We start from the raw sequence: 26452 nt of genomic DNA, 5'->3' as shown, positions 1-26452 counted from the left end.
TAAAACCTGAGTTTCCAACAGCCTGCTCTGTAACTACTGTGCAAAGTTTGAGAAGTGGGGATGACTGTTGGTAGTGACACTGAGAGCAGAGCTCTTCTTTTCAATGGTTTTGACTTAGTTGCAGAATTGAAGGGGAGCATTGTAGCTTGTAACATGGGACCTTGTGATTTAAAGGATCAGAGAAAGTCATTTGAACTTAACAAATTACTGATTAAATTACTGGTCTTGATTTGTTTCTAACTTAGGGCACCTTTTTAGTTGGCCAGCCGTCACCCCAGACATCTGGAAAACAGCTGACTACTGGGTCAGTGGTCCAAGGAACGCTGGGAGTCAGCACATCTTCTGCTCAAGGACAGCAGACATTAAAAGTCATCTCTGGACAAAAGACCGCTTTGTTTACCCAGGTGAATACACACACACACACACACACACACACACACACACACACCCCAAATATGTGGTTATGTGATTATGGCATTTATTTAAATATTGACAGCTTATCTCTTTCCACAAAGTAATTAAGATTACATAAGAAAATGAACAATAGTGTAGAAAAATAAGAATAAAATCTTGAGATTTGGGAAAATGTAAGTAGAATGAGAAGATAAGGCCAGAGAGTTATTTAGATATGCAAACAGTAATGTCCTGTATAGTTAATAAAATTTGCCAAAGCAAAATGAGAAGCAATGAGCAGTTATAAAGTTCACACTATTTGTGAGAGGGGAAAAAAAAATAACCACGTAATGTTTCCTAAGAAGAAACAAAGGTTTTCTTGACGCTTCATTCTAAAATTTCTCTGGAGGGACTTTGTATAGGAGATTCTGAATAGTGTAATAGGTGATTTCAGCCACAATATCCATATAGTAAGTAAATGCTATAGGGGGTTTGGCACATGTTTCCACAGCATTCTTTAGTATAAGCCAAAGAATAATGACAAGGAATTTTAACTGGGTGAGGGATATTGTAATAATCTGCAGGAGAATCTATAGCTAGATCTCAAAAACTTAACCAAGTGAAACAAACAAGGTACAGCAGGATATAGACAGTATAATAGGGGGCTGGCCCGGTGGTTTAGTGGTTAGGTTTGTGCGCTCCACTTAGGTGGCCTGGGGTTTGCAGGTTTGGATCTCGGGTGCGGACCTATGCGTACCACTCATCAAGCCGTACTATGGTGGCGTCCCATATACAAAATAGAGCAAGATGGGCACAGATGTTAGCTCACGGCCAATCTTCCTCACAAAAAAAAAAAAAAAAAGGAGAGAATATGATACCATTTATCAAAAAACAATGTATTTTCTGTGACTATATGTAGATCAGCAGTTCTCAAAGCATGGACTGGATATTGGATTTTTGTCAAATGCTTTTTCTGTTTCTATTGAGAGGATGATATGGTTTTTCTTTTTCAATTTGTTAATATGGTGAATTACATTGATTTCTCAAATGTTAAATCAACCCTGCATTCCTGGGTAAACCCCACTTCGTTGTGATGTATTATCCTCTTTTAATATATTGTTGCTTTTAATTTAGTAAATTTTGTTTAGAATTTTTGCAAGGGTTATTGGTCAGTTGTTTTCTTTGTAATTTCTGTGTGGTTTTGGTATCTGATATCAGAGTAGTGCTGGCGTCATAAAATGAGTTGGAAATTTTTCTCTCCTATTCACTCTTTTGGGAAGAGTTCGTGTAGAATTGGTGTTATTTCTTCTTTAACTGTTTAGAATACACCAGTGAAACCAGAATGGTCTGGAGGTTTCCTAATTGAGAAGGTCTTTAACTACAATTTCAATTTATTTAATAGATACAGAACTATTCAGTTCATTTATTTTGTCTTGAAGGAGGTTTGGTAGTTTATATCTTTAAGGGAATTTGTCCCTTTCATCCAAGTAGTTGAATTTATTGGCATAAAGTTGTTCAGTTTTCTCTTATTAGCCTTTTAATGACAGTAGAATCTTTAGTCATGTCCCCTTTTTCATTCTTGATTTTGATAATTAGGTATCTTCTCTCTTTTTCTTGATTAGTCTTGCTAGGAGTTTATCGATTTTATTGATCTTTTCAAATTACCAGCATTTGGTTTCCTGGAGTACTAAGTTCCCTTTGGTCAGATGCTCTTAGCTATTTCAATCAGATATGAGGCCCCCAACTCTTTAGACAGTTCTTTAAAATCTTAGCTGATTTCTTCTTATCTGCTTATGTTGCAGCCAGTACAGTGACATTCTCCCTGTTCTGCCTCAGCTGAGACAATTACTGTTGCCTTTTATTAAGGTGTAATTTACATAAAATGATGCACAGATCATAAGTGTACTGCTCAGTGAGTTTTGACAAATGTATATACTCATGTAAGCACTATCCCAAACAAGATAGAAAACGTTTCCGTCACTCTAAAACATACCCTCATTTCCCTTTCCAGTTTTTTTCAATCACCTTTTTTCTGTTTCTCTCACCATAGATTAGCTTAGCTTTTGTCTGTTCTTGAACTTTGTATCAATAAAATTACATAGTGTGTACTCTTTTATGTCTAGCTTGTTCAACACAATGTTTTTGAGATTTATCCATATATGTATCAGTAGTTTGTTCTTTTTTATTCTTGAGTAGTATTTTGTTACATGACTATTCTATTGATGGACTGGATTATTTCCAGTTTTTGACTTACGAATGTTACTGTTATGAACATTCTCGTATAGATCTTTAGTACAATAGAATAGCTAGGTCATAAGGTAAGTATATGTTTATAAGAAACTGACAAATGGTTTTGCAAAGTGGTTGTACCATTTGACTCTCCCATAAATCATGTGAGATATCTCATTGTGGATTTAATTTGCATAAGACTCCAATGCAAATTATGCCATGGCTACTACTTCTGGATTCTAATCATTGACTCCTCCAGTTACTAGCTGTGTGACTTTGGAAAAGTTACTGAGCTTAATTTCTTCATCTGTCAAATGGGACTAAAATCTACACTGTGAAGTTTATGCAAAAATTGAATGACATAAATATGTAAAAATGCTTTCTGCCATTCCTAGCACATAGCCCTCAGAGACTGATAAATGGTATCTGTTTATGGAGTACATTAATTTTTGGCACAAAGCAATCATTTAGACTAGGAGTCAGCAAACTAAGCCTAAGGCTTTCTGTTTTTATAAATAACATTTTATTAGAATACCTTCACGCCCATTTCATGCTCTAACATAGAGTTGAGGAGTTGCAACAGAGACCATATGGCCTGTAAAGCTGAAAATGCTTACTCATGCCATTTACAGAAAAAGGTTGCTGATCCTTGATTTAAACCACTAAAGCTAATTTGTTGAATGGTTCTCTGGTATTAAAATGCTAAGCACCATTAATTTACCCACTTAAATCTGGCTCTTCTTGGTTAAATTTTCATGTTTAAAGATTATTTGTACATTTAAGAGAACTTTGGACTCAATTATTTTGATAACAGATGGCCTGGTATCTTTGAAGACGCTGCTGCCAAATAATGACTTCTACATTAGGGGTAAAGGAACATTTGTAGGTAAAAGTCATAAACTCAAGAGCTTGTTGAAAAGGTGCACAAACACCACCTCCTGTAGTTTTGATTAGCAAGACTTTCTTAGACCTGCTCTAATTCTTGAGGCGTGTGTAGGTGAGGAATAACTGGTACGTATTGACCAGGGTAACATTATTACTTCAACCCATTTTGTTTCTGCAGGCAACCCCTGGGGGACAGGCATCTCTAATGAAAATATCTGATAGCACATTGAAGTCTGTGCCAGCCACATCACAACTCACAAAGCCTGGAACCACAATGCTGAGAGTAGCAGGAGGGGTTATCACAGCTGCCGCTTCCCCAGCTGTGGCCCTCTCTGCAAATGGTCCTGTGCAACAGGTGAGAATTAGCATGACAGTAGAAAACCATGGTGAAACATAAAAGTAGTAAAAACATAAGGAAGATATTCAGGCATACCAGTAGGCCATATTGCTGTTTTGTAAAAAATTGAAATATAATTCACGTACCATAAAATTCACCATTTTAAAATGTACAGTTCAGTGGTTTTTATTATGTTCTCAAGGTTGTGCAACCATTACCAGTATCTAATTCTAGAACATTTTTTAATCATTCCAGAAAGAAACTCTGTACCCGATAGAAGTCACTCACCATTCCCTCCTCCCCCCAGTCCTAGGCAACCACTAATCTACTTTTGTTCTTGTGTCTGGCTTATTTTGCTTAGCATAATGTTTTCAAGCTTCTTGCATGTTGTACTATGTATCAGTACTTCATTCCTTTTTATAGCTGAATAGTAGTCAGTTTTACGGATGTATCACGTTTTGTTTATCCATTCATTAGTCAATGGACGTTTGGGTTGTTTCTACCTTTTGACTATTTCCTGAAAGTGCCATATTTTTATATAAAGCTTTTTCCAGTGCTCTCACCACCCCATCCCGAGGTAGAAGTAGTAACTCTCCTCTCAGTTGTAATGGTGCCTTGTACCTATGCCTGCTGTAACATTCATCATGGTTTGGTAACCCTCTCCTCCTTGAAGGCTTTTATCTCTGGGCCCTAGCATTTAACACTATGCCTGCCATGTGTTTGCTGAAGGAATGTGACAAACTTTAAAACATTATAATGAATTTTTAATAAAGCTCATTTTATTCCATTTTTACATTCTGACATTATGTCCTCCTACTTTTTGGTGTTGAAATACCCTTTTATAAAGTGATATAATAGGTGGTAAATTATTTTGGGGGGGGGTTGGGAGGAAGACTAGCCCTGAGCTAACATCGTTGCCAATCCTCCTCTTTTTGCTGAGGAAGATTGGCCCTGGGCTAACATCCGTGCCCATCTTCCTCTGCTTTATATGGGATGCCGCCACAGGATGACTTGACAAGTGGTGCATCAGTCTGCACCCGGGATCCGAACCTGTGAATCCCGGGCCTCTGAAGCGGAGCACGCACACTTAACTGCTATACCACCAGGCCAGCCCTATGGTGGTGAATTTTTTTTAATGTGGTAACCCTATGATACCTCCTTGTCTTAAAATAAAAAAATTTTTCTGGTCCATGAAATCCAAAAGTGTAGGAACCACCGAACTAGAGAAGCAGTCTTTTTAAATGGCGTGCCATTTAATAAGTAGGTAATAAATAACTAATAGATAATATTTATTGAGTATGCTACATGGCAGTCACTGTTCTAAGTAAGTTACACTGCTTTCTTCTTAATTTCTATTATTTCTGGCCCTGTGGATGAGCAGACAGAGGGAATAGCTCCCAGTTCATCATCTACTATAGGTTCTGTAATGAAAACTTCTGGGCAGCAACAAGTATGTGTGAGCCAGGCCGCCGTGGGAACCTGCAAGACTGCTGCCCCCTCTGTCATCAGTGCCACATCCCTGGTGTCCACACCAAACCCCATCTCCGGAAAAGCCACAGTATCGGGTCAGTTGTATTATAATGATATTATTTCTCTCTCCCTTCTTTGGGATAGAATATTTTTGGAAGGTCTTAAACAATATTTTGTATGATAAGTTGTTAAAAATAGTAAACTCAGCAACATTTTCCATATAGCTGCTTTTTAGATAAATTATTCTTATTTAAAATTTACCTATAAATTTTTAAGTCTGAGGTGATTTTATGGATTGAATAATAATTTTTAAGTGATATAATAAAACCTTAGCCATCTGGAACTCTTGGGTATTTTAGCTGCTTTTATAATGTAACTTTATGGAGAACTGAGAGTTTGCTTTCCTTAAAGTACCAATTTCTTTTTTTTTTTAAATCATCAGTTTTGTATGGAACTCAATATAAAACATCATATATCTCTTTGCTTTCATAAACAAAGTTTATAAAATACAAATTAGCTTTGACTCCAAGTCATGATTTTTTATTATTATTATTATTATTTTTTTTTTTTTGGTGAGGAATATCAGCCCTGAGCTAACATCCATGCCAGTCCTCCCCTTTTTGCTTAGGAAGACCAGCCCTGAGCTAACATCTATTGCCAGTCCTCCTCCTTTTTTTCCCTTTTTCTCCCCAAAGCCCCAGTAGATAGTTGTATGTCGTAGTTGCACATCCTTCTAGTTGCTGTATGTGGGACGCGGCCTCAGATAGTTGTATGTCATAGTTGCACATCCTTCTAGTTGCTGTATGTGGAACGCAGCCTCAGTGTGGCCGGACAAGCGGTGCGTCGGTGCACGCCCGGGATCCGAACCCAGGCCGCCAGTAGCGGAGCGCACGCACTTAACGGCTGAGACACAGGGCCAGCCCCCAAGTCATGATTTTTAACTATTATAGTTATTATATTGGGCAGTGTTAGAGTGACATGCCTGAGGTCTGGTGAGATGTACGATATCTTTGTGCCCATGCTAAATGGCCCCAGAAAAGTGTGCCTTTTACTTCTTTGGGTAACATAGAGCACAAATCCTAGAGCCAGATTGTCTTAGTTAAAATAACTCGCTTCAGTTTTCTCAGCTACAAGATGAAGTTGATAATAATACCTACCCCATATAGTTGAGAGGGTTAAAATGAGTTACTATGTAAATGCTTAGAATACTGTCTGATGTCTAGTAGGCATTATATAAATACTTGCTGCTTTATCATTTTTGGTGTTGTCATTAGTCCCCGTTCCCTTAACTGCAATTCTAAAATCCAAAAAGCTGTGAAAACCGAAGGTTGTTTTTTTTCATAACTAATTTTAGGGCAAAATCTGACCTCCGTTGACAGGCTATTCATACTACTTAATATGAATATTTGTGTTTTGCCGCTGAAATATTAATGTGTCTGATTATGTACTGCTGTCCCAGATGCCAGGGGGCTGATATAATATACAGCACTGCTTCTCACATTTGAAAGATCAGTTCTGTTTTTCTACAATCCAGTATAGATACTTGTGTAAAGTACAATAAAAATGTCACAAGAATGTCAAACAGTTACAGAAGTTTCTGAACACTTTTAATTTCTGTACATATTGCCTTGTTGCAGATTGATAACAGTTTACCAGCTGGCACTGATAATACAGAAAAAGTTGAGTATCACCGAGATATATACACACACCCACCCACCCACCCACCCACCCACATACAGATACACCCCTTAGTGCCTTTGGATAAAAGTTTGTGGATATTGTTGTTCTTTTTGTTGTTACTATTAACACTGCATTCCATACATGACTCCAAATCAAGCCCCTGTGTCTCATTTGCTTTCTGGGTAGTTAGAGAGCAGAAGGTCAAGGCTGGTCTCTTTTTCCCATGGCGTCCACCTCCAGTTCTAGCATAGGAGTACTTGTTCTCTGCTGACTGAGTGTTTGGAGCACTGTGTTAGGACTGGAGTGGAAAGTGTGGAAAGAGAAGGAATTACTGTTAATAATAAGTGAAGCCCCGTCCCTTTTCTGATGAAGGTTTTAACATGTAGTAAGTGAAGTCTCTGTGCTTTAAGTTGTGATTTCCTAAGATGCTGCTCATGAAACTTTCTGTATAACGTTTTCTTAAAAGAATCAAACTATTTCTCACTGACTATTAATATTTCTTTTGTGTGTATACTCTTTTTTTTAATTGAAGTATAACCATTAATTTTTTTTTTTTTTTTTGAAGAAAGGTACAGTTTACTTAGGTACAAATAACTGTTTACCCATTGTGTTTGTTAGTGCTGTCAGGTTGATTCTGACTCCTAATGATCCTGTTACAGCAGAGCAGAACCCTGCGCCGTCCTCTCATCTTCTGGCACTGTATCAGACAATGCTCTGCTGCTATTCATCAGATTTTCATGGCCAGTTTTTTTTTTCCCAAAGTTGCAAGAAATAAGTTTTTTTGTTTTTTGGTTTTTTTGCATTCTGTTGTTTTTTTTTTTAATTGATGTTTTAATGGTTTTTAACATTGTGAAATTTTGGGTTGTACATTTTTGTTTGTCCATCACCATATATATGACTCCCTTCACCCCTTGTGCCCACCCCCCACCCCCCACCCCCACTGCCCCTGGTAACCACAGTACAGTTTTCTCTGTCCATGTGTTGGTTTATATTCCACAAATGAGTGAGATCATACAGTGTTTGTCTTTCTCTTTCTGGCTTATTTCACTTAACATAATACGCTCCAGGCCCATCCATGTTGTTGCAAATGGGACGATTTTGTCTTTTTTTATGGCTGAGTAGTATTCCATTGTATATATATATACACCACATTTTCTTAATCCAATCGTCAGTCGGGGGACACTTAGGTTGCTTCCACTTCTTGGCTATGGTGAATAATGCTGCAATGAACATAGGGGTGCATAAGCCTCTTTGGATTGTTGATTTTCAGGTTCATTGGATAGATTCCCAGTAGTGGGATGGCTGGGTCATAGGGCATCTCTATTTTTAATTCTTTAAGGAATCTCCATACCGTTTTCCATAGAGGCTGCACCAATTTGCATTCCCACCAGCTGTGTATGAGGGTTCCTGTTTCTCCACATCCTCTCCAACATTTGTTGTTTTTTGTCTTGGTGATTATAGCCATTCTAACGGGCGTGAGGTGATATCTTAGTGTTGTTTTGATTTGCATTTCCCTGATGATTAGTGATGTTGAACATCTTTTCATGTGCCTATTGGCCATCTGTATATCTTCTTTGCAGAAGTGTCTGTTCATTTCGTCTGCCCATTTTTTGATCAAGTTGTTTGTTTTTTTGTTGTTCAGTTGTGTGAGTTCTTTATATATTATGGAGATCAACCCCTTATCAGATGTATGTTTTGCAAATATTCTCTCCCAGCTGGTGGGTTGTCTGTTCATCTTGATTCTGGTTTCGTTTGTCTTATAGGAGCTCTTTAATCTGATAAAGTCCCACTTGTTTATTTTTTCTTTAGTTTCCCTAGTCTGGGTAGGCATGTCATCAAACCATTAATTTTTAAATTAAAATTTTAAATTAAATTAAGTTTTGGGTAAGGTCACCATTGTGACTGGAACAGAGTGTGCAAGGGAAAGAGTACTAGGAGACAAAGAGTGATGGGGGCCAAATCCCATAGGGCCTTTGTAGGTTGTTGTGAGAAATTTGACATTTACTCCAAGGGAAGCCATTGGAGGGTTTTAAGCTACGGAGTAACATGATCTGCCTTACCTTTTAACAGGGTCACTGGCTGAAGCCTTTAGACTAAATTGTGGGCCACAAGGTGGAAGCAGGGAACGGACCAAGAAATAGACACTAAGAAAGAAAATTTGAGGATGTATCAGGGAGTCCCGGCAACATCAGACTAAAAGGAGTTCCAGAAAGAAAACAGAAAATAGTGGGAAGGAAATGATCCAAGAAATGAAACAATTTATCCCAGAATTGAAGGGCACCAACTTCCGGGTTCAAAAGGCACAGTGTCCAGCACAGTGAATGAAAGATGGCTCACACCGAGACACAATTTGTTTGTGAAATCAGAACACCAGGGTCAGAGAAGATCGTAAAAGCTGTTAGAGAAAAAAGGAATAAAAAAGTTAGAAATTACATTAGTGAGCTTCTCAGCAGCAGTGCTGGAAGCTAGAATATTGCTTTTCAAAATTCTAGGGGAAATTTACTCTCCATCTAGAATTCTGTAGTCAGCCAGATCATCACTGAGTGTGAGGGTAGAAATATTTTCTGACAGGCAGAGTTTCAAATGTATTTATTTCCTCTGCACCCTGACTCAAGACATTACGAAAATATATGTTTTACCAGAGTGAAGAGGTGTAGACCAAGAAAGAGGAAGAAATGGGATCCAACATAGAAGGAAGGCAAAGGGAATTCCCAGGGTAATGGTGAAGGATGTTCCTAGGATGAGAACTTTGCAGCAGGCCTAGAAATCAACAGTCCAAATTGGAGCAGATCAGAGAGCCCTGGGAAGGATAACTCTTATAAAAATGGAGCTATAAATTATTTTTGACTACGTGGAGAATTGTATTACAGGGTGGTTTATAGCATTTTTGAAGGAGGCAGGCAGACTTAGTAAGATATTGAGAGAACTAAGCAAATGAAAAAGGAGGAAATTATTAACTCCAGAAAATAAAATGGACTCGTCATATCATGGTATGTATTCTTTGGATCAATAGAGAACAATATTGGAGTATGGGGAAGAGAGGGTATAAGTGCCTTAAAATGCTTATCTACCCTACTAGTAAGTCAGTATATAAGATCAAAATGTTACATCAAAATGAATCAAGGCCTACAATATACACATTCTTTTAAAATACTGAAGGAAATATTAAAAGAAAGGACCAAAAGGGTTAAAAGTGCATGCTACTGGGGACTAGGTGAGCATAGGGAGGTGGAGCAAAGAAAGGCTATTTTTAGTTATAAGCCTTTTAGCACTTTCTTACTTTTCAACTGACAAGGATATAATATTTTGATAAAAATACGAATTTGAAAAATATGAAAACTTCAGGTCATTATTGTACTCTCTGAGAGTACATCTCAGTAAGTACTTGCTACTTGACTGATTTAACACTCATCTGTACCAAAAAAAGATTTTCTTGTTTATTTAAGGCTTTGTTTTAGAAAGTATTTGAGTATTCATTTCCTTAACTCAAACCAGTTGCTTTCCAGTGCCTTAAAGTATGTTTAGCCTCTGATGCTGTTTTTAAGTAGTTGTCATGTTATAACATGTGCTGTGTTGTGTCTTGTGTTCTGTCTCACAATAAATGCCCTTTGTCATTTTTTTCCTGGCCTTCTGAATGCCTAGAATGGTTTTGTACTCAAAATGCGAGTATGGAAATTTCCTTTTAAAGGTAAATGGGAGAGGATGACCCTATCTAAAACAAGTGGAGCATATCTGATGTTTGAAAAATAAGGGCTGCGCAGAGATAGGAAACTATAAGGCATGGTGAGTAGACAGATTGAAGTATTAGATATATAGGGATGGTGTAAAGGGGGTGCAGATAACTTGGGACCAGATTAAAATGGACTCTGAATGCTTTGAAACTAATTTTGGAAACATTCTCTAGGCAGTCAGGAACCAGAGAAGTTTTTTAAGTAGGAAAATGACAATTACCCAAATCAAAATACAAAATTTTATATCCAGTTTGCACATATCACAGCTATGTACAAAATAAATTTTCATAGAAAACAAACATGGAAGAGAACTATCTCAAAATGTTAATACTAGTTGTCTTGGCAGTAGAAGTTTGGGTGACTTTTTCTCATTTCTATTAGTTCTGCTTTTCCAAAAATTTCTGTATTACTTTATGATTATGGGGTAAAAATAAATCATTATAGTCACATCATTGTTTCTTTGTGAAATCTGCCCAGTCTGTTGCCTCATGCTTCTAGCTCTTTGTTTATTAAAAGGGTAAATGTCCTAAAACTTCCTCCTGTGAGAAAATATGAATGCTAAAGAGGGCAGGAACTTTAAGGAAGCATCTGATCTTCAGCTTGGCCTTATCTTCCAACTTATTTTAGGATTGTTAAAGATTCACTCCAGTCAATCCAATCCCCAGCAGGCCGTCCTGACAATCCCCAGCCAGCTCAAACCGCTCGGTGTCAGCACCTCGGGAGGAGTGCAGACTATCCTGATGCCTGTGAATAAAGGTACGTCCTTCACCCTCGGGGTGTGGTTGTCTCCAGGTCTGTCTTGGGGGAAAGTCCGTATCCTGTCAGTGGGTGACTGCCGCTCCCTTGTGCAGCCTGCCCTTCAGCTGTCGCAGTGTCCCTGGCACGTTGAACTGTAGAGCACCAACTCGAGGACTGAAAGGAAAGCCCAGATGGTCCGTTGCCTTCTGAATGCTGCCCGTTTCTGGAGTTGAGTAGAGGGGGAACATTTTTAGCATTTGTGAGAGTTCAGGTTAATTGGATTTTTATTTTCTTAGTTTAGTAACAAGCCCCCAATTCCACAGTTGAAGATAATAGCTCAGTTACCCTGGTACTAATAGTAAACAGCCCATCTTGTCAAATCACTGTATTAAAAAAGGACCTTACCATTTTTGTTGTACTGAAATTGTTTTTGTGTTTTTAGTTTAAAATTGGCTATCACCTGGGAGTGAGATCATCCTCATTAAAATAATTTCTATGTTTCCTGTATCCTCCTCTCCTTGTTTGCCTGTTAGTGGTTCAGTCATTTTCTACCAACAAGTCCCCTACCGTTCTGCCTGGAGCTGCCCCGACTCCTGTTGTCCCCAGCTCTGCTCCAGCAACCGTTACAAAAGGTATGTAGTTTATCATAGTATTTTTGCCCAGAAGTTTCACGCAAGACATTAATGTAATCTGAATCCCTTGAATTTTCAGCATCTGTGAATCAGTTGCTTCAAAAATATGTACTGAGGGGCTGGCTCGGCGGCATAGCGGTTAAGTGCAAGTGCTCTGCTTCAGCGGCCCGGGGTTTGCAGGTTCGGATCCCAGGTGCGGACTGATGCACCACTTATCTAGCCATGCTGTGGCAGCGTCCCATATAAAGTGGAGGAAGATGGGCACGGATGTTAGCCCAGGGCCGATCTTACTCAACAAAAAGAGCGGGATTGACATCAGATGTTAGCCCAGGGCTAATCTTCCTCACACACACGCAAAAAAATGTACTGAGTGTTTATATAGTATACTTGACATTGAGCAGAGATGTATAAAGCATTGTTTCTGCCCTCCAAGAACTTATAATCAGGTTGAAGAGAGTTGCAGTAGACAGCAAGCAATGACTGATAAATGCTGGATTAGTGATCTGGAAAATGAATGCTGAAATACTTCAATCTAGGATATCTGGTCAGGGTGGTGGGGATGTGAAGGGCCATAGGACTTTGTATGTGGGACATGGATTATAACCTGGACTTTAAAAGCGTGGAGCATTTTTAGCTGTGGAGAGATCAAGGGGCATGCCACATTAAGGGAACAGTAGAGACAGAGACTCAGAGGGGTTGTTTGGGGAAGTAGACCAATTAGAGGGACTCATTTGAGGTGTATAGTTGCCGTAAAGGAGCTTTAGATAGGGCCAGTCTCTGGCAAGCTGACAGTGGGGACATTTCTGACTATTGAATAGATCGAGATAGTGCAGTGGATGACAGCAGCACATTTTGTGTGTGTGTGTGTGTGTGTGTGTGTGTGTGTGTGTGTGTGAGAGGAAGATGAGCCCTGAGCTAACAACCATTGCCAATCCTCCTCTTTTTGCTGAGGAAGATTGGCCCTGGGCTTACATCAGTGCCCATCTTCCCCTGCTTTATATGGGATGCTGCCACATCATGGCTTGACAAGGGGTGCATAGGTCCGTGCCCAGGATCTGAACCTGCGAACCCCGGACCACCGAAGCAGAGCGAGGGAACTTAAGTGCTACGCCACCAGGCCAGCCCTGAGAGCAACACATTTTGACATCTGTAACATCTACAATAATGATAGCTACCAAGTGTTAAGAGCCTAAAATGTACCAGTCCCCATGCTAGCTGCTTTCAGTATATCACTGATTATCACAATACTTCAAGATAGCTATTATGCCCATTTTGAAAATGAGGAATCTGAAGTTTGGAGATATTAAGTATATACTTCCCAAGTCTAGAAAGCTAGAATGCAATGCAGTCAGAATTTGAAATATGTTTGCTTTTCAGGCCTGCCAGGAAAAGAGAGGAGGTGGATTTGTAACTTACAGCATGACCGTCTAAAGCAGAGGTTGGCTGACTACAGTCTGCTGCCTGTTGTTTAAATAAAGTTTTATTGGCACACAGCCATGCCCATTCATTTACATATTGTCTGTGGATGCGCTGCAGCCTCAGAGTTCAGTGGTTCCAACTAAGATAATATGACCCACAAAGCCTAAAATATTTACTGATTAGTCTTTTATAGGAAAAATTTGCCAACCTCTTATCAAAAGGTGATGATGAAAGAATTGGTATTAGTCTGGACCAGCATTTCTCCTCAATAGTAGGGATATATCGTAGGCCTTCCTCACACAGATTCTGATTCTGTTAATTTTGGACTGGGACCAGAGCATCTCTGTTTTGATTTCAATTGAAGTAAAATTTTGTATAGTGAAATGCAGGGATACTAAGCATGCCATTCGATGAGTCTTGACAAATGTGTAAACCCATGTAACCAACATCCCATTAAAGATATAGACATTCCATCACCTTGTGCCCATTCCAGTCAATCCCCAACTCCTCTAGGCAACCACTGTTGGGATTTCTATTACGATAGATTAGTGGTGTCTATGTTTTAACTTTTTATGAATGGAAGTGCAGGCATTCTTTTGTGTCTGGTTTCATTCACGCCCTGTGATGTTTTTGAGACTCATCTATGTTGTTGCTGAGTATTGCACGTTGTAGGAATATACCGTAATTTGTTTATCCTTTCTCCTGTTGATGGACATTAGTTGTTTCCAGTTTGGGGCTATAATGTACAAGTCTTTGAGAGCATTTCATTTCTCTGAGATAGTAGAATAGCTGTCTCAACCTGAAAGTGCTGATTATGTAATTCTACAATTGTTTGAGTGCCAGATTAAAGTGAGTAACACCTATAGGACCCTAGTATCTGAGCTTATTCTGAGGACTTTCTTCTGTTTCTTGGAATCACTAGGGGTTGGGGGAATATGTATTGCTAACAGTGAAACTAGCGAGGTCATTCATACAGAAATTAAATGTTAACAACCTACTAAACATTTCTGAGAGAAATTAAAAAGACCTAAATAAATGGAAGGATATACAATTATAAATACAGTAAATTATAAATAATTTATTATACATATAATAAATTTTACTTATTTTATTTATTTATGTTTTACTGAAAGACCTGATATGTTATCAGTTCTCCCCCCAAAAATGTCACATAGATTCAATACAGTTCCATTCAGAATCCCTTCATTGTTGTTTTTTGTGTGTACGTAGAAATTGACAAGCTAAGTCTAAAATGTATATGGAAATGCAGAGGCCTAGAATAGCTAGAACAGTCTTGAAGAACAGAAAGCTAGGGGACTTGGGACCACCAGGTGTACTATAAAGCTACAGTAATTGAGAGAATGTGGTATTGGTTCAAGAGTAGACAGAATAACAGACAGAAAAGAGAGCCCAGAAATAGACCCACATGTATATGGTCACCTGATTTATGACAAATTCAGTAGGGAAAGGATGTTCTTCTCAATAAGTGCTGCTGGGTTAATTGGATATATCCATTTGGGAAAACAGTGAACCTTGGCCCCTACTTCCACCATAAACAAAAATTAATTTGAGTCGGATCATAGACCTAAATGTGAAAAGTAAAACAATAAAGCTTCTGGAAGAGAATATGAGACTATCGTCATGACCTTGGGCAAAGGTATTTTGTAAGCAGAACACACAAGAAAACTAGCCATAAGAAAGAAAAGATGGATAAATTGGACTTTATTAACACTGCCTCACTTCATCAGAGGGACAAAATTAAGAGTGAAAGTCAAGCCATATACTTGAAGATATTTGCAATAGATACATCTAACAAAGGAGTCACATCTGGGATATATACAGACCTTCTAAAAATCAATATGAAAAAGACTGACACTAATCTGTTTTTTAAAGAGCAAAAATGTGAACAGGCACTTCACAGAAGAGGATATCTAAATACCTCGTAAGGATATGAAAAGTTGTTCACCCGCATTAGTCATCAAGGAAATGCAAATTAAAAGCATAGTGAGATACTCTTGCATCATCAAAATTAAAGGGACTGGCAATACCAAGTGTTGGCAAGGATGCGAAACAGCTGGAACTCGAAAACACTGCTGGTGGGACTATAAATTGATATAATCGCTTTGGAAAGCAGTTGGGCAGTTTCTGATAGTTAAACATGCATCTGCCTTATGTTCCAGCAAATACACTTCTAGGGGATGCGTGCATATGTCCACCAAAAGACGTATACAGCAAAAGTCCATTACACTGTTATTTCTACTAGCTAAAAAGATGCTGACATAAAAGAGTACGTATTCCAGTTATATGAAATTCAAAGTGGACAAAAGGTAGTTATCTTTGGCAGGGAGGAACTGCAAAAAGCATAAGGGAGCCTCGTTGAGGACTGGAAATAATCTATATCTTGATTGGAGTGGTGGGTACCTGGGTGTATACATAGATGAAATTTATCGAATTGTACACTTAGTATTTGTGCATTTTATGCAAGTTATACATCAATAAAAAAGGGGAAAAGGATGTACTAATAGATATCATTTGTAGACTCTTGTTATATAGGAAACTACTGAAGGATGTTGAATAGGGAAATGACACTACAAAGGTCTTTGGTAAATTGTCTGGTGCTGATGCAGAAGCTGGTTTATAAGGAGAAAGATTGAAAGGAGGGAAGCTGTGTGGAAACTAAGTGTGTGGTCATGGTTTTTGGTCAGAGAAGACTGTGGAAGTAAAGGAAGACACATGGTCCTGAGACATTGCTGTCTTCCTCAGTAGACGTGGTAATACAGTCATGTGCTACATAACCACGTTTCAGTCAGTGACGGACCCTTTATGCAACGGTGGTCCCGTAAGATTAGTACCGTAGAGCCTAGGTGTATAGTAGGCTAGACCATCTAGGTTTTGTGTAAGTACACTCTGTCATGTTTGTACAATGACAAAATCACCTAACGATGCATTCCTCAGAACATATCCCTGTCGTTAAGCAACGCGTGACTGTATTAAAAGCCTAATGTGATTAGCAGGAATATTTCCAAGCACAGCGGATGTGGTTTTTGCTTTCTGCCTTGTGTCTCAGAACACTGAGATAATGCTGGAAGTTGACAAACTTGACTGGAGAGATGATATGCAAGAGATGATATCCTTAGAACAGGCCAGCATTGTATTTTAATGTGGCATTGTTAGAGAGAGAGAGAGAGAGAAAGAGAGGGAGAGAGAGGGACAGAGGGACAGAGGGAGAGGGAGAGAGTGTGTGAGAGAGAGAGAGAGAGTGTGTGAGTGGTCTCACATAGCAGTGTGGTTGGCCCTTTGAGAAACATCTAAAAAGTCATTTTGGTGCCCCTCCTTGTCGTGAGTCTGGAGTTGCTCCTCATGAGACCAGGCCAACAGTTCCCCCTTGTCTGCTGGTCCTGTGATGGCAGGCGCCGTCTCAGTCCCTGGCTGTGTCCCTGCAGCAGCTGGTGTGGCAGTGTCCTCACTGAGTTTCAATGGACAAGCCTTTGTTTCTGCCTGCACGTGTCCTTCCATCCTTGAACCCTGACAGCTCTCTCTCTGTTGCTCTTCCCTTGTAGTGAAGACTGAACCAGAAACGCCTGGGCCGAGCTGCCTCTCTCAGGAGGGTCAGACAGCAGTGAAAACAGAAGAAAGTTCTGAGCTGGGAAACTATGTCATTAAGTGATTATTTCAATCCTTCCTAAGGGGGTTGTGCTTTCAGTGTTTTTATGATACTTTTTAAAAACCATTCCTGTGACAGCTGAGTCTGTGTAGGGTTGTGTGTGTGTAGAGCTAAGCGCCCTCGATGGGTGGAAACCTGTCCATGTGCAGTGAGCAAGTATTACCACTTGAGGGCAGCTCGGGAGTCTTCATTTAACACGTTGACGTGACCCGGGGCGGCGCTTGATCAGCTGAGGTGGAATCACAGACCTCCCTCCGGCTGAGCTTGCCAACATGCACTTTCTTTGCTAAATCCTCGGGTGTGAAATTTCTCCTGATGTCATTACTCAGGTGTGCATACATTTTGTGTCTGAGTCTCCACACCTGCCTCATCTTAAACAGCTGCCTTTTCATACACACACACGGCCATACACACTCATTGCTTCTTCTGAAAAGACTGCATAAGATTTTCTAATTTCCAAATTGGGAACCCACCTCTGACCACGTATTTTGAAGTGTCTCAAACTGCTGGGGATGATAGAAACTTAGCTACTTCCACATGATAGGTGATGGCATAAATTTAACAACTCAGAGAGGCATTGTGTGTTGGAATTTTTCTGCTCCAGTGGCAGTCACACTGCAAAAAGGTTATGTGGCTATTTATTTTTTATTTATTTTTTTTGTGAGGAAGATCAGTCCTGAGCTAACATCCATGCCAATCCTCCTCTCTTTTTCTTTTTGCTGAGGAAGACTGGCCCTGAGCTAACATCTATTGCCAATCCTCCTCCTTTTTTTTTTTTTCCCCCTTTTTCTCCCCAAAGCCCCAGTAGATAGTTGTATGTCATAGTTGCACATCCTTCTAGTTGCTGTATGTGGGACGCCGCCTCAGCGTGGCCGGACAAGTGGTGCGTCGGTGCGCACCCGGGATCCGAACCCGGGCCACCAGTAGCGGAGTGCACACACTTAACCGCTAAGCCACGGGGCCGGCCCCCTATGTGCCTATTTAATTTAAAAATACAGATAAAATAAAATGTGATATTTGCGTAATTTGCCATTCCTGGCATCTCCTCTGTTTATTTAGTCTTGACTTTTTCTTTTTCTTTCTTTTTTTTTTTTTTTGTGAGGAAGATTAGCCCTGAGCTAACATCCAATGCCAATCCTCCTCTTTTTGCTGAGGAAGATTGGCCCTGGGCTAACATCCGTGCTCATCTTCCTCTACTTTATATGGGATGCCACCACAGCATGGCTTGACAAGTAGTGCGTCGGTGCACGCCTGGTATCCGAACCTGGGAACCCGAGGCCGCCGAAGCTGAGCGAGAGTACTTAACCACTGCGCCACCGGGCCAGCCCCTTGACTTTTTCTTTTTAAGCACAGAGTACTCTTCGTTAATAAAGAAGGCTATCTATGGAAGGAAAGACGTGCTGATGTAACTTGTTAAGTTTTAATTCCCTTGGAAAGGGGGATTGTGTACATAAATTCATGTGTGTATACATATGGCTAGAAACTGCTACATGTATTTACTACTTTAATTTGTTTTCTTTTATCCTTCTCAGGATTGACCATTTAGAAACTATTCAGCAACTCTTAACAGCAGTAGTTAAGAAGATTCCATTAATCACTGCAAAAAGTAAGACAGTTATACTGAATATATGGATGTATTTTTTTAAGCTATTGAGTCAACTTAATTCACTTGGTATTGTAAATTAATATTGATGTGGTAGTTATCTTAAGAGGTTTTAGCTACAGCTCATTTGCAGTGTTTTGGAATTCACAATATCTTGGTCAACCAGTTAGTCTTGTACTGTTTTCACTGTGTTTGATCTGTGGAAGGAATTTTTTACACTTATAGTTGTATGTAAATCATAAATCTCTTGTATATATCATTAAAACTGCATTAGTTTTTAATGTTTTTTAATAAGGAAAGAAGCTAGCATTTGCCTAGTGGTTACATGCAGGCTCGTTACGTTTACTATCTTGTTTAATCGTAGTCTCCCATGGGATAGGTCGTATCATCTCCATTTTACACATGAGAAAACCAAGGATAAGCAAGGTTAAGTAACTTGCTCAAGATCACTAGCTGTGGGTGGTGAGTCAGACACAAACGCAGTTCTATTTGACTCCAAAGCCGATAATCTTTCGTCTGACACTCAGTATCGCTCACTTTGTAGAAATGCACGATTATCAAGACCTCCAGCAATGAAGTCTGCTCTATCACTGCTCATTGTTAGCAAGACTGAGTGATTTGCTTCCCAGCCCCAGTTGTTCTGACAGAATCGACAGCCCTTCCTGAGGGGCAGACAGCTTGTGGATCCTTAGGTGTATGCTCTCGGGCAGGGTCCCCACGGACAGTTAGAGGGACAGGATGAGGCAGATTATCACATCACACTCATGGGAATATGAAAATGATAGGCCAGGCACAGACTACCCTGCTGACTTTTTTTTTTTTTTAATTTTATTTATTTATTTTCCCCCCAAAGCCCCAGTAGATAGTTGTATGTCATAGCTGCACATCCTTCTAGTTGCTATATGTGGGACACGGCCTCAGCATAGCTGGAGAAGCGGTGCATCGGTGTGCGCCCGGGATCCGGGCCCGGATCGCCAGCTGTGGAGTGCGTGCACTTAACCGCTAAGCCACGGGGCCAGCCCAACCTTGCTGACTTTTTTCCAACTGAAATAGCAAAGAAATTTCCTCTTTTTTTCTTGGTTGAAGTTCGAGGGGTCATTTCGAGGTAGTTCAAAGTAAACTTTCAGTGACATTTTCCTAGCCCACCAGAAAAAAATCAAAACTCTCTCATTTTTTTAAAGTTTAGATATAAATACAGAATATTAGAGCTGGAAGGCAGTTCAGAAACCATCTTTCCCAAGAGTCTCATTTTACAGATGGGAAGACTGACACCGAGAGAGGTCATGTGGGTTGCTCAAGGCCACTTAGTGAGCCAGTGGCAAGGCCAGGGCTAGATCTCAGGTCCGCTACTCCTGCTCCTAGTGGAATGCTAGTTCCACTTAGTTGAACAGGTCATCTACTGCCATGAAGCTTTCTCTACCACAGTAGCTGATTTCCCAGGGAGGGATGTTGTTTGAGTACACACAAATGGGATGCCATCTCTTTTAAGGGGAAGCCCTTCTGTGTTATACTGCCTCTGAACTTGCCCAGTAATGAACATATATCCAATAAAGAGGTCTAAAGAAACTTTTGGATATCCCTCCAGCAAATAAGATTTGATTTAAATCATAACAACTTTATTCAGAGTTTGCTGGATATGTGCATTCTAGGTGAAGATGCCAGCTGTTTTTCTGCAAAGTCTGTGGAGCAGTATTACGGCTGGAACATTGGAAAAAGGAGAGCGGCTGAGGTAACCCCATGTCTGCCTGTTTGATATGCAGGCCACTACCGAGGGCCTATGGGGAGAAGGAACCAGAACATGTGCATCCTGGTGCTTCCATAAATCTTGTCATGTGGAACAATGATAAAATTTGCAGCATATTTTGTTAAATATTTGATGGTAGAATTTTTTCCTCAGTTAAAAAACTCATTCTTCAGAGACCTGTAGCTAGCCTTTGAGAGGTCAACTTTCTTTTCCTGTGTTGGTAAAAGTTTCTAAAAATTTTTTATGAATTTAAATATATTAAATCAAGTATTTCTTGAGAACTTAATGTGGCAGCTACTGTGCCAGACAGTGGGGTTGTAAGAGGAAAGAGCATGTACAAAGCAATGCTTGGGAAGCTGTGAGAAAGTTAGTGCCATGGGCTTGGGGAAGGTTGGGAAGGGAGGGAGAGTGGGAGATCATAGGTTGAGACCAGGTGAAAAACCTTATACGCCAAACCTAGGAGTTTCAGTTTAATTTTATAAGCATTAGGTAGAAGTTCCTTTACTTTTTTTTAAGCTGAGGAGTAACAATCAGATTTTCTTAGAAAAAATGATTCTAACAAGTTAAGTTAGCATGGTAATTTACAACTGGGTGATTTGTTTGAACACGCTGCTAAGTTGAAGAATTTGATTATGGTTCAAAAAAATCTTTTTTTAAGTGGCAAAGAGCAATGACAATGCGAAAAGTCTTACAAGAAATACTGGAGAAGAATCCAAGATTTCACCACCTGACTCCCCTCAAAACCAAGCACATTGCTCACTGGTGTCGCTGCCACGGCTACACCCCACCTGATCCCGAGAGCCTGAGGAGCGACGGGGACTCTATTGAGGATGTGCTGACCCAGATCGACAGCGAGCCAGGTAAGCCGGCACGGGAACTCGCTGAGCCTCATCGGCAGCCTGAGAGCTGTCTCCGTGGGCACACTCACGTTCTTCAGCCTCCGGTTCTCAGACCACTTCAACCCCGGCGGTTTTCGGTGCTCTCTCCGTCAGCTGAGATAAAGGGACCGAGGACTCGAAGAGTTGCCTTAGAGAACAGGAGCCTTTGCTTACCTCTGGCTATATATTCCTTTCCGCCTCTGCCCAGTACACTCCCTGCAGAACTATTTGTGCCCAAGTGTCCTAAGTGTTGTGCCCCAGCTGGGAACATTCTGGCCCATGCCAAACAACAGGCACACACTGTGTGTTCAGGCGTCCCCTTCCTCAGCATCATTTCTTCTTTGAAGACTTACCTCCTTTCCTCCAGGTAGAAGCGACTTCTTCCTTTGTGACCTTAATAACCCTGATAGTTGAGGACTATCCAGTCTCCTTGAAGATGCGGTTGCTGCCTTATCTGCTACTGTATCTTCAAACCTCGCTAGGAGGTGCACTACCCAGTGTTGGAGGCACAGATGTAAACAAATAATAGTGTTGCAGATAAAATGAATTGTTTTATGATAAAGACACAAACAGCTGTGCTGTATGCGGAGAGCTGGGGAGCAGGGCATAAAGGATACATGGTAAGAAGAATATTTTGAGTTTCACCTTAGAGAATAAGAAGGCTTGTTTTCAGGCTGGCCCCGTGCCTTAGCGGTTGGGTGCTCGCACTCCGCTGCTGGTGGCCCGGGTTTGGATCCCGGGCGCGCACCAACGCACCGCTTCTCTGGCCATGCTGAGGCCGCGTCCCACATACAGCAACTAGAAGGATGTGCAGCTGTGACATACAACTATCTACTGGGGCTTTGGAGGAAAATAAATAAATAAAATTATTAAAAAAAAAAAAAAAAAAGAAAGCTTGTTTTCTTCTCCCACCCCCATTTCTATAGAAAACCAGAAGCCCCACCTCCTGGTCTGAGGGAACCTGGAGCACAGGGAGGGTGTGAGGGGTCCTTTAAGACTTAGCGCAGGTCCTGTTTTCTCCGAGAAGCTTTCCTGAGAGCCCTGAGGCAGGATAACCTCTCCTTTCTCTGATCTCCAGCGGTACCTAATATCAGAACCTTGAGGGTTTGTCAGATTTGTGTATCTAAGCTCTTTGAGAGCACAGACCATGTTGATTATTCCGTGCTTCACTGGCAGTGTGTAAAGCACAGTACTTTGCACATACTAGGCTTTCTGTTAATATGACTGATTAATCTGTGAGCGCCCAGTCAGTAAAACAGAAGCCAGGAACTGGATGCTCTGCCACCACCCTGCTGGGTGCCCTCACAGCCCATCTTGTCCCTGGTCTGGACCTCACTTACTCATCCATAAAGAGAAAGGGATGCACTAGAAGATTCCCAGAGCCCCTGCTGTCTTTAAAGTTCTGATACTCTTTGTCAGGCTTTGTATAAATCAGCTTATGAAAGACCGGATGCACAGCATACACTAAAATGTTAACAGTTCTTATCTCTGAGCAGTGAGAATATGGGTGATTTTTATTTTCTCTGTGTATTTCTAAATTTTCCAGATTTAAAACATGAAAAAAATCAGTTTAGTCATTAATATTTGGGAGGTGGGGGGATGGCCTAGATTTGGGTGGCATAAGTTAGAAAGATGTACTGTCGTTTTGTCTTAGACTGCAGTTACATCACATATCTTAACACAAGAAGCCTGTCCCTGTGCTTGTCTGCCTCATGAATTACTAGTTCTTGTGACTATAGATCCACAGAATTGAGAACCAGAAAGAAGGTCAGCTCCCTTGATACTTCCTTGTTACTGGGCCTCAGACTGTTGGCCTTATGGAGATGGAAAGTCCTTTCCTCTGTCAGACAGCTGTCCTAAGACTGATTACCTCTCGTTTAGAGTGCCCGTCGTCATTCTCCTCTGCTGACAAGCTCTGCCGGAAACTGGAGGACCTGCAGCAGTTTCAGAAGAGAGAACCGGAGAATGAGGAGGAGGTGGATATCCTCAACCTCTCGGAGCCGCTAAAGATAAACATCAAGAAAGAACAGGACGAGAAACAGGAAGAAATGAAATTCTACCTGCCACCCACACCGGGGTCTGAGTTTATTGGGGACATCACACAGAAGGTAGGGGCCGAGGCCCGTGGTGTTGCTAGATCACAAGCCAGGTGCGAGATGCTGAGACGTCCAGCCTTGTAAACCGACACCAGACTTTCCTGGTGAAGTAAATCTGTGATTTACTTTTGCCCAGCAAACTTGGGGTATGCTTTCTGGGCACCCACCTTCCCACAGCAGGGCCCTTGGGCAAGAAAATTAATGACGTGAAAAGGTTGCTTCTTGAACATGGACTTGAAGCAAAGGCAGCTAGATATAGGCGGTTTTTTACTTTCATCTCCGTTTTTCTCATTTGCCTCAGTAGAAGCACCTTTCCCTCACGAGTCATGTCCTCATGTTTCCAAGTTAACGCTTCCGAGGGTGAGCCTTCCCTGATGTGTGTATAGCTCCCCAGTGCCCTGCCTGCCGTGTGGTAGACCACACACCACCTGTGACTGGAGAGTATCAGTTATCCACCGGGATGGAACTCAGCAGCCCCTTAGCGTCGCCACCTGCACAGCTGCTGAGGCCCTGAAGTGAAAGACAGCGTTTGTATTCACTTCCAGGAAGAAATGACAAACAGGGCAAGATGCAGTTTCCAAGTGCTTCATCACCTTTTGCAAACATGGCCTTAGAGTCTGACTCCAGGCTTTCCAGGGTGTTGATGCCACCGTCAGAATTCATGGTAGATCCTGACCATGTTCTCCCATGAAGGAGATGTAGGAGAAAAAGCAGGATGTTAAAGGCATTTGTAATAATCACTCAGAAACATGGAGAAAGAGGATAATATATTGTTCCAGTGGTTGTATTCTGTGTTCCTTCCCTGTGAGTTTTGTCCAGAACATTTGTAGAGTTATCTTCCAACCAGACATCTCTCTGGGTATCAGAGAAGTGTGCTTGTTTGCAGAGTTGTTTTTAATGTAGAAATAGGAACAAATGGTTTTCTTCTGCTTTTCCAGATTGGGATCACCCTGCAGCCCGTGGCACTTCACAAGAATGTGTATGCGTCAGTGGTGGAGGACATGATTTTAAAGGTGGGTGTGTGGTGGCAGCAGAGGGGCCTCATATGAGCTGCCACCAGGGACTGAAGCACTCAGGGGCCAGGCGGGCAGGACAGTCTGATCCCAGGCTGTTTTGAGTAAGGGACAAGGACAGAAACGGAACAGAGATGACAAGTTTTAAGATTTCTCATCTTAGGCATAAAGTTTTCTTTTTTTTGCCTTCTGATCTTTAAATGAATTAAATTGTGGTTCCTCTGAGTGTTGAAGCATCTGCAGTAAGATTTCTGCACTGATGTCACTCTAGTGATATTTTTTAGTGCCATTTCAAGTGCTTGTTAAGCAGTCTGAGGTGAGAGTCAGTGCTCTCATTGCTTTAGGAGGTGACAGAGGTAAAGCTTTCCTCCACGTGTCACAGCAGCAATGGAGAAACAGCCACAACTCTTCCATCCCTATGTGGGAAGATGACAAAACCAGTTTCCTTAGCCAGCCTGAGCCTGGCTCACAGTTCCTTTCCTGGGGGCCCCCTCCAGTAGCAGGGATACCTGACGAATAACTCTCCCCTGTTTTCCTTAAAAACAATGTCTGATTAATGAAAATTACCCCCATTCATAATTTCTCAGAATCATGGCCTCTATCATTGTGACCTATTATTTGTGGTCTATTATTCGGACCTTTAATTTTTCCTTAAGGACTTTTGATCCTTAGATACAACTGTTTCCAAAGTTTAGGGTGTGGGATGGGGTCAAATGCATCCCTTCTTGCCAGCAAGCAGATGGCTGTTTCTGAGAGTGACAGCATCTTCTGTTGCAGGCTACGGAGCAGCTGGTGAGTGACATCCTGAGACAGGCTTTGGCGGTTGGATACCAGACAGCATCTCACAACAGGTACTGTGACCTCTTCAGTCGGTGGTGTCAGGCTTACAGATATCTCCTGACAGTTCAGTTGCCCGTCAAGATGTTTGATACTTACATCAGTGCAGGAGGAGATGGAGGTGTGGAGGAGATGGAGGTGTAGTGCTTGCGACATTCTCAGAGCCAGACAGACTCAAGGGTCTGCTTGGTCATTTTGAGAGAATCTCCTAGTTGTGAAAGCCTACAGGGCTTGTATCTTCCCAATCGCTACTTCATAGACACTGTTCAGCAGGACTCAGTTACGTTACAGGGTTGAACAAATACCAGCTCTTTGCAAGTAAAGATGATAGTAGTGTCCGTGAAGTGTCAGATGTTGGGGCCAAGATTGCATGTGTTACATAATTTGTTTTTCATTGCAAAACTCTTACTCCCTTTTTAGAAATCGGGAAACCAGGCTTTGAAAGGTGATCTTACCTGGCTTTCCCAGCAAGTACATGATAGAACCTAGATTCGAACTCAAGTCTCATTGGCTCTAAAGCCTACAGGCTCATCACTGCTCTTTGCTGCCTCTCTGATTATCATTGATTGGGACACTGAATTTTGCTCTTTTCCGAGGCCCTGAAAGAATGGTAGACAGGGAGCCTTTGTTTCACATCCTGGCATTCCTTTCAAAGGAAACAGATTTTTATCCCATTATGCTTAAGGCTGTCGTAAATTTGTAAAATTGTCACAAAGTGCCTGAGGACACGAAGAGGCCTGCATCAGAGGACTGTTAGGTCAGACTCATAGGAATATAATGCATCGGGCAGTGTGGAGAGCTCTTTAAGAACAAGGAGGGGAAAGGGAAACAAAGGCGTTCCGGTAGTGCTGTTCGTTGTCCTGCTTGAAACCCAAGGGGGGCTGAGCGCCTTCTATGGCCCCTGCTCCCTCCGTGGTCCTGATTGTGGAGATAAAGTGACTTGGGTGCTTTTGGTAAGAACATCTAACATCACACTTGGCCTGGCACAGCTCCATCTCCCATCTTTCCCAGAGATGGGAAATGTGGTCCCAGAGTTCCAAGGTGCTTTCAGTCTAAGACTGAATTACAAAAATACCATCTCTTCTGCCGTCCACTTTACTGCC

At 41.1% G+C, this 26452-nt stretch overlaps 1 protein-coding gene across 10 annotated transcripts in view; it reads left to right on the top strand.

The window, feature by feature from the left end:
- The window catches only part of YEATS2 (YEATS domain containing 2), a 100113-nt gene that overhangs the window by 71419 nt on the left and 2242 nt on the right, over positions 1 to 26452 (top strand). For 9 of the 10 annotated variants that reach the window (XM_087439938.1, XM_087439937.1, XM_087439931.1 and 6 more), the window contains 12 exons: positions 246 to 404; positions 3686 to 3862; positions 5226 to 5409; positions 11353 to 11481; positions 11997 to 12095; positions 17075 to 17177; positions 18711 to 18784; positions 20431 to 20510; positions 21184 to 21385; positions 23285 to 23511; positions 24438 to 24512; positions 25290 to 25363. In XM_087439938.1, coding sequence (XP_087296064.1) covers positions 246 to 404; positions 3686 to 3862; positions 5226 to 5409; positions 11353 to 11481; positions 11997 to 12095; positions 17075 to 17177; positions 18711 to 18784; positions 20431 to 20510; positions 21184 to 21385; positions 23285 to 23511; positions 24438 to 24512; positions 25290 to 25363 — 1583 coding nt within the window. Of the gene's footprint in view, positions 1 to 245; positions 405 to 3685; positions 3863 to 5225; positions 5410 to 11352; positions 11482 to 11996; positions 12096 to 17074; positions 17178 to 18710; positions 18785 to 20430; positions 20511 to 21183; positions 21386 to 23284; positions 23512 to 24437; positions 24513 to 25289; positions 25364 to 26452 lie in introns of those variants that run through there. The other variant, XM_087439940.1, reaches the window with a different exon arrangement.

This window comes from Ceratotherium simum, chromosome 15, assembly GCF_057802395.1.
Source record: "Ceratotherium simum simum isolate JZ-2026a chromosome 15, ASM5780239v1, whole genome shotgun sequence".
NCBI classification, from domain to species: domain Eukaryota; kingdom Metazoa; phylum Chordata; class Mammalia; order Perissodactyla; family Rhinocerotidae; genus Ceratotherium; species Ceratotherium simum.
The sequence above is the reverse complement of the archived record's forward strand: the minus strand, read 5'-3'. Positions and strand labels throughout refer to the sequence as shown.